Source organism: Carassius carassius, chromosome 9, assembly GCF_963082965.1.
Source record: "Carassius carassius chromosome 9, fCarCar2.1, whole genome shotgun sequence".
NCBI classification, from domain to species: Eukaryota; Metazoa; Chordata; class Actinopteri; order Cypriniformes; family Cyprinidae; genus Carassius; species Carassius carassius.
The window spans coordinates 10,728,196-10,736,967 of NC_081763.1; the positions used below are offsets into that span (position 1 = coordinate 10,728,196).

At 38.6% G+C, this 8,772-nt stretch overlaps 1 protein-coding gene across 1 annotated transcript; it reads right to left on the bottom strand.

Annotated features, from left to right (window-relative positions):
* Positions 1-277: 277 nt before the first annotated feature.
* On the bottom strand, positions 278-8,522 carry LOC132148540 (modulator of macroautophagy TMEM150B-like). The gene is made up of 7 exons (XM_059557231.1): positions 8,430-8,522; positions 3,080-3,163; positions 2,931-2,990; positions 2,506-2,573; positions 2,002-2,129; positions 1,735-1,912; positions 278-1,610 (listed from the first exon to the last, which is right to left on the bottom strand). The coding sequence occupies exons 2-7, from the start codon at positions 3,142-3,144 to the stop codon at positions 1,411-1,413; spliced, it is 699 nt and encodes a 232-aa protein (XP_059413214.1). The 5' UTR covers positions 3,145-3,163; positions 8,430-8,522; the 3' UTR covers positions 278-1,410.
* Positions 8,523-8,772: the final 250 nt, after the last annotated feature.

Here is an 8,772-nt window from a genome sequence, read left to right on the forward strand (position 1 = left end):
GAATGCACATGATAATTTTCGTTAACTCCACAAGAAGTAAATCCAGGTGTGTTTAATTAGGGTTGAATCTAAACTCTGCAGGGCTTTGGCTCTCCAGGAATTGAGGCTACGTCTACATTTATCCGGATGCATTTGAAAATAGAGTTTTCGTTTTAAAACGCTCTCTGTCCACACTAGCATTTTTTGTTTTGGAAACTTTGTCACATCCACACTGAAACATCAGAAAATGTTAAATTTGCTTCAAAAAAGCTCACTGCAGATGATACACTTTGATTTTTTTTTAATGAAAAGAACCCACCATTCACTGACATGTCCAGGTCGCACACACTCAGAATTGTATGTCTGATCTAAAATGCAAGTGCTCTCATGTTTTGTCTCATGAGTAAATGTGCTTCCACCTTTGCAGGACTGTGATATGAAGAGTGTACATCTATAGCAATAGTCAGAAAGTGCATAGCACATAACATGCACAATACCAGTATAAACATGGATATCTATTGGTATAATATGCGCCACATGACTAAAATTGTGTCATCGCTTTCAAAAGCATCCCTTTTCAAAAAGCTCAGTTTTCCTTGACTAAAAACACAGTTTCAGTGTGGACGGAAGGCCAAAACGGAGAGAAAAAGATGCATCTTCAAACGTAAATGTATTAGTGTGGACTCCCCTGCTATAGACCCATTTCTAAAGATGGCTGCACACTTGTTTCTCTGGAACAACCACCTCAATCACATAGCAATACACTAAAATGAATCAGAAATGGCTTCAATCTGTCAAAATGATTCACAATTCTTAGCAGCAAGTTCCGTTAGGGCAGGTGATGCAAACATCTAGCAAAACTGAAGGCCTACTACATTTGAATTACTGAATGTTAAAGACCATTATACCATCGTATTTATTTACTTTAACGTTCACTTTGTAGACTGTTACTTGGCAATTGTTAAGTCAAATTTATTAATAATCAACAGTTTTTTTATAATAGTCAGATAAAATTAAATATTTATAACTTAACATATTTAATTACACTATGCAAACAAAGTTTTTAACACTACAAATCAGACCAAAGAGATCCAGGCTGAGGTATAGTTGTTTGTTCATGAAAATATTCTACTGGAAAACTAAACTGATAAAACATTATACAATATTTTATACATTTTTTTTAATTATAAACTACAATTTAACATTGTGAAAACGTCATGTTAACACCATGCTCTTGAATTCAGGCTAGCATTTCAGCAACATATAATTTATATGGTAAAATGTGGATTTTAGCAGTGGTTTATCTTATGTGTGTTTTTGTGCATTTAGCGGAGTTGTGCAGGTTATAGGTCATTTTGTCCACACTAAATGTTTGTTCAACTTGTATGTATCTGTCCGAGTACCACACAGCCACAACTTGCCAGCTGCTCCTCAGTGAATCTCCTGTATCGTCCACACACAATAATCATCACTGGCACTTTTCCTTTCCTTGTACTGTACAGTGAGCTTGTGGCAGTCAATGTGTCTGAACTCTGCTGCAAAAATTGCAAAGAGTGCAAAAAAACACATGACCAGAATCCACTCACATATGGCAGCTTCAGAGCGAAAACCTGTGGTATAGAGAACAAAAACTGAGAAGACAGAAGGTTAAGGACAACAAAATTACCACATAATAATAGGAAGTGAAAATGCATTAACGTCATAACTCGTATCCGTTTTTATGAAATTTGATCATCTGTTGGAGCTGAAGGATACTGCAGATGACCAAAAAAGTACACTGGCAACAGAGGATGACGCGCACTGACACCACCCACTTGCGGTCATGTGAGAGCGGTCTGTAGTACGAAAGCCACACCTGGACCCAGAAATAAGCCAATCCCATGAAGAAGGTTAAGAGCACTCCGAGCAGATGAGCCCCCATCACTATGGATTGCTAATAATGCAAAAGCAACCACAAATAAGCACATCACAATTTGCAAGTTAACAAGTCACTTCCATTTGTTTGTAGTCTATATACTGTACCTGGAAGTTTCCTATAATAGAAATCCCAATGCTAGAGATGAAGCCAAACACCAAACTGGCTGTGTTTAAATGGGACCCAGAACCCAAATCACGGACCTGCTGAAATCTAATTGTGACAATCCACATAGCTACGGAAAGAGAAAGAGGTACAGTACAGGGGACCGAATTAAGATATTAAGTGAAAGTGACATGACATACAGCCAAGTATGGTGACCCATGGAATTTGTGCTCTGTATTTAACACATACAGCAGTGAACACACACACACACCCAGAGTAGTGGGCAGCCATTTTTTTACACCCGGGGAGCAGTTGGGGGTTTGGTGCCTTGCTCAAGGGCACCTCAGTCGTGGTGTTGAGGGTGGAGAGAGCGCTGTACAGTACATTCAGTCACCCCAACTAAAATCCCTGCCGGCATGAGACTCAAACTCACAACCTTTGGATTACGAGTCAGTCATTAGGCCACGACTTCCCCCTGATTTCAGACTTAAGATAAGAGGACTCACCCAACACACTGCATATGTTGCAGATCTGAGAAAACAGGCAGCTCTGGGGGTTGTATGAGCCACATGTGCTGGAGGAAACAATATTCATGGACTTTCAATGTCATATTTTCAAATTCACATCCATTTATGCATTTCTGGCTCTGGAATGTCTTACAAACACACAGGTGCTTTTGTTAAAATCATCAGTAAACACTTCTTGAGGAAGCATAGATCCACTGATATCAGCAAGCTGTTACTTTACATTTTTTAATCAGGGAATTTTAGATAGTGTCCAATTATGATGTGCTCTGTTGGGAGGCATCTAGGGGTGTTCTTTTTATTTTTTTTAATTGAGAACAATTCATTCTGTATAAAAATGAGATTCAATTTGATTCAGTTTTGGTTCATGATTATGGATAGGACAGAATTATGTAATGCATAAATACCTGATGAAAGGGAATTCTTCATTTATATTAACAGTGTTATTGGACACTGCTATGGCAAACCTGCACACAAACAAATGCAGAAAGAGTTAACTAAATAAAAACCAAATAATATATGAAAAAGAGTAAGAGAAACGTGAAGTAATACTCACACAGCCCACATCCCAATAATCCCAAACATTGCCATTGTGACAGGAAGTAATGCCCACGCCCACATGATGGACCAATCAGATCACCTGTAGAAAGACCAAGTGTCTCTTTACATATAAACGCACAGTAATTAACAAGTATGAATTTGGCTGTAACCTAACAAACATGTCAGTGACCGAACAGTACCCTATAAAGTCTTCACAGGATATTCAACAATCTTAAGTGAGCCAGTTTGAGATGCAATAAGGCATAGAAAAGTGTCAAGACACAGAGCTTAAGACATATAAAAATTATTTGGTTCATTAATAATAATTAATACTTCAAATAACACTTTTTAGATTTTTTATTTATTATATATTGTATACATTTATTTATGAAGCAATTGTATATTAGGAACCTAAATTAATCAGAACTCAAGTCTAGATAAACAGAGTTTGAGGGAGTGTCTCGTTTTTCTCCACACACCTGTCCTGTTTATAACTGCAAGGAGTGAAATTATTCACTTATGAAATTAACTCCTCATAAATCCAAAACTCTCGCAATGCAAAGGCCATGGCACAAAACAATGGGCTTTGATCTCCTCGTGAAGCCAAACACTCAGGAACTCTCGCGATGATTTGATTAGATAGGAAGATCTGGAAGAAAGACCATTTGCTCTTCGGTCCCTTCACCCATCCTTCCCCCCTGGGCACATGGTCCAGGTCACTAAAGGTTGACAGAGAGAGAAATGCCAAGAAGTTGCTATGCAACTATATCTTCAGGATTCATGATCGTAAACTTTTCATGTTTAGTGTCATTTTAAGGTCTTTGTGCGATTGGTAAATTGGCCTCTTTTTCATTTTCAGTACTCACTTGTCTTATAAGAAAGATTGAAACTTTTGTAGAATTGTGTTCTGCTGAGGAGGGGGTGTGCTCCCCTTTAGGCGTCTGTTAGAATCTTTATCTGTCTCCACCCAGGTGCGACCCTTGATCATGAACCTAACAACTAAAAGGTATTTTATGTTTGTACAACTGATTTGAAGATTTCTTTGTTGTCTGGTCTGAGTATATAAGGGAAGTGACAAAACACTTGGCGATTCTGTAGCCAGAAAGCCCGTAGTATGAAGGAAGCCCACACACTCTATACTATGCATTTCCCTGAAATCAGGTATGCAACCTTTACTCTTAGATTTATCTTTGAGAATTTGATGTCTTCTATTGATTTGATATCTTTGAATTGACTATGTAACTGCCATAATGCATATTTACCTGACAGTTAATAAATTGTTACATTTGACTCATTATTCTGATCTCTTCTGAAACCTTTTTTCAAGTAGATTAATGTGGTAGTGGTATTTCCACAAATGTGCATTCAGGACAGATCATACTGAAGCGCACCAATGGATGTATCATGGGGACACCATTAGGGATCTTCTGATTTCTGACTGTCACTGGCTTAACACGATGTAGCTCTCATGGTTAGAGAAATGCAGTTTTTGTGATGAGCATGTAGGGTGTAGCTCAAGGTATTATAACCACTCTGCATCATCTGAGTAAGTTCAGAACTGATGAGTTTTGTGTCCGTGGGTTCACTACTGGCCGAGGGCAATTCCTTCGACCAGGCCGCTGGATTCTGCTTTTTGGGCTGGCGAGTGGTTTCTTACAATGGTGTTGAAAATCAGCATGTATCTTATTCTTTGATAAAGATTCTTACTTTTCTTTCTTTTAAAACCAAATTCCCTTTCAGTGTTCTACAAGCTGTACATCTGCCAGTTTTACTTCAGATTGGTATGCAGATATTGAGACTTCGGTTTACTGCTTCACTGGGAATTAATATTACTGTCCATTTCCCATGTATTATTTTCTCAGGCCAGCAGAATAGAGTGACATTATTCGTTCCATTACTCTTGTGGAAATGTTCCTACCACTAACGGACAGATGTTTTAAATCCTGTAAAACTGTTTTCATGATAGTTATTATAAAATCATTTAAATTCAGCACACAAATGCAAAGGGTTTTGACTAAGACTAGACACCAACGGAGTAGACACCAGCACTGAGATGTCAAACCCACAACCACTTCTGCATGTCATAAGATCCTATCATTCATTTTGGACTCTCCAGAGCAGGGGTTTTCAACCTGTGGGGCCCAGCACCTGTCAAGGGGGGCACGAGCATGAGTTAATTCAGAAACGTTCCCATGAGGATTTATGAATATGAGTTAGCAAATCTTTAGCCATCTGCTAGGGGGCAAACTGACTCCCACTGTTAGTCAACAGTTAGAGCAGAGTATCGAGTAACAGTCACGCTTATTGACAGTGTATGAAGATTTACGGTTGACTGTGTCAGAAATCCAACCACGCATTGGCATGTTCATCTCAGAAACATGCTCAGCCATCACATTGAATCAGGTAAACTGGTTATATATTTATGTTTCAGTATAACTGCAAGCTATACCAGGGGCGGTTCTAAACCATTTTTAGGTTGGTTTCACCCCCCTATCTGTCACCTTAGCCCCCCCAAATCTATCTTAATAATCAGGCCAGTGCTGCTTCCTCAAGAAATGTTTTTGTCAGTTTAAACATTAAAGTAATTTTAAGCCCAAGACATCTCAATGTGGTACTCACTTGCTGTCATAAACTCGCGCACTATGCGCACCACGCATACATCTGAAGTGCACAAACAGAAAGCCTTCTCAGACAGCAGGTGAATGCCAGTGGTTGTCTTGACAAGTATCCTTGAAAGCACAGGATTTCCAGGCAGGATTTTGAGCCCGTAAGTCACAATTTCAAACCACGACTCACGACTTTGTAGCATTCCAGTCAAATAACGCCAAACTGCCTGAGCGCAAGGATTTGGGGTAGCTAGATTATTAATTTGATTGCAACATTATATTGTTCTAAAGTCTATTTCTCACCATGTACCACTTGCATAAACACATCTGCAGAAGCCATTGTGCCATTGTTGTTTCCCCGGTTATGTGACGTCAGAGCACAGAACTGGGAGTACATCGATCTAGTATGAGTTCACAGGTGGGAAGTCACCGATCTGACTGCTGTTTCAGTGCACTTTCAAGGGTAGAAGGTGGGAAAAACATGGGCTACCTGGAATGCGTCATAAGTAAACGTAAACAGTAAAGTAAATAACAAATGTAGCCTACATCAGTATAACAGATCTGTGCATTTCTTATGTAAATAATGTTAATCAAAAAGGGACTTTTGCTTTTATGTAAATGTTAATAAGTAATTTGATGTGAATACGGCAATGGGGGGTTGGTTATTGGGCATTTCGCGAGTGAAATTAGACAAACTTGAGGGAGGCATGTCCTAAAAAAGGGGGGGGGGGACATGTCCTTTTATCTTTAAAACGGTCCAGATTGTTAAATCCTTGAAAACTGCTAGACTTTTAGTTTTGACTGTTCAAGTTCTGTATTATGTTCTACAGTATGAACTCAACAGGAGGCTTTCTTAAGTTGTGTGTAAAAGAGCGACACAGAAGGCAACGTTAAGCATATTGTTGTTGTTGTTATTTATTACATTGTTTTAGATTGTCAGATTATAATTCAGTATGTTTCAATGAATGACAAAGTTTTGAGTGTCATGGTGTGTGCATGATCGAGTGTAAAATACCTGCTAATTACGTTGCTTTTTCCTATCACTTAAATTGGCCACTTTTTCCATTTATCAATTGGTCAATTGGATTAATCAATTAATCAATTGGATTATCGTTGTTTCAAGGGAATCGGTTAATTTCTTGATTAACGTTTTGACTGTCTGCTTTCATATTTTATTAATGTTCAGTAGCCTAATTCTCTTCAATGTAGGCTATTTTCCCCGATTCCGGATTCTAAAGGGACGTGGTGTCATTACCCAAAATCTCCAGTCTTGCCTACAGTGTCGCAAGTAAAGAGCTAGCTCACTACGAGAGCTATTCATCTCGAAGTCACACACACCCTAGATACTGATTCCTTTGTCAAATCATTACAGCAAATCATTGCCAGGAGAGGCCCATCTGAAATACGGTCAGATAACGGGGAAACAATATGCCATGGTTAGGATTAGAGGTTAGAGGTTTTTCTGTTAATGATGACTGCGTGGATGGCTCAGAGGAATAAGTGCGGACCTCAGTGCCAGTGCCCCACCAACGGAAATTGAAAAACACAATATTCTCCACTCCATTTAATGAATAAAAAAATCGACTGCAGCTTTCAGACAAGACTTTCTTCTCGTTTTAAAAGTTAATTTGAGTTGGTTTCTTTTGAGTTATTTTAATGACAAATGTCCAGATCGCATATTGCCTATGTGAGAGCGTCCACTGGCAAAAACGTACATAAAACTGGGGCATTTGCCAACTAAACATGTATGTACATAAAATAGAAGTAGTAGTCTTAAAGTGCCCCTATGCCATTTTTAAGGTTGCTAATATTGTTTTTTGTGTCTTCTTAAACATGTTTACATGCATGCTAGGTCAAAAAACATGTTAGTTTTCTCAGAAAATAGATCTAATTTGACTTAATTTCTAAATGATTCATATACGACTCATGTGAAGTAGTTCAAAGAATCAGTCTCTTTAAACCCCTCCTTTCCGTGAGCCCTCACTGCTGTGATTGGTCAGATGGCACAGTCCTTTGTGATTGGTCCAGAGCTGTGAGTGATTGGCTCTGGGTTGGTATACCAAGTACAGCGCGTGTCAGAACAATATCAATAACTTTATTTATTGTTGGCTTCACAACTTTGCAGATTGTTTATGTTTACATACAGCTACATTGCATGAAAGGTAATAGTCAAAAAGGCATAATAGGGGCACTTTAATGTATCTGCTTCACACGTCAACAATATATTATGAAAATAAAAAAAGCAGGTTGTTTTTTGCGATCAGATCAACTGGTAAACTCCTGAAAAGTTTGAGGATCCAGTAAGCAAATGCATTCAAACAGTAAGTTCGAAATAATGCAGAGAAAACATTGGCGATTTCATCAGAGATAATAGTGCTTACGTACAGACGTCAGTCAAAAAAAAAAATAATAATTCAATGTTATTTGGCTTTAAAACAACAGTGTTTTATACTGCTTGCTGGCCAAATGTGTTTTAGATAGATACAGGCTCTTTTTTAAGTGCCATATCTGTCACACGTGCTTAGCAACTCACAATTATTTGTTGTAGCCTACCATAAATGTAACAAAAAAGTTTTTAAAAAAGTTCATGTAATGACCTGTGTAATGACCTCTCTCTCTCTCTCTCTCAAAATGGCCATATTTGAGAAAAAAAATGAGTAGTTTGCATCACTGGATACAGCTGTCGGTGATTTAACATTTCTATTGTAAACGTATCGTTAAAAGTTGACTAATATTAAATGATTTGCAGCTTCATCTTACCTCGCTCTGACGCTTCACTCTCTGCTTCTGTGAACAGTAAACCCTGCCTACTTTGAATTGACTGTCCAAAAGTGCCTAATATGTGCAGTGGTCATAGCGGCCTTAGACTAGCGGAAGTTAATTCTCACACTTTAAAGTGTCATAAACCAACCCCCCACCCCCTTGCTGCAGCAGTGTTTTTTCACACCTCCGATATGAAGAGGGTTCCAAAAAGGGACGTGGTCAACTGTGAAAAGATGGGAGGGTAGAGTTCGGAAAGAGGGCGTTTCACTGCATAAAGACAGCTAATTTGCATACCAGCAGACAGCAGGTGACAGGGGCATAAATTTTGTCTAACATTTGG

Bases quoted from the DNA above. Each gene is read 5' to 3' on its own strand.
- LOC132148540 (XM_059557231.1), bottom strand. From the start codon at position 3,144: ATGTGGGCGTGGGCATTACTTCCTGTCACAATGGCAATGTTTGGGATT. The intron at 2,991-3,079 runs GTGAGTATTACT...GTTTGTGTGCAG, and splicing joins ATTATTGGGATGTGGGCTGT to GTTTGCCATAGCAGTGTCCA. The intron at 2,574-2,930 runs GTATTTATGCAT...TGTTTCCTCCAG, and splicing joins GAAGAATTCCCTTTCATCAG to CACATGTGGCTCATACAACC.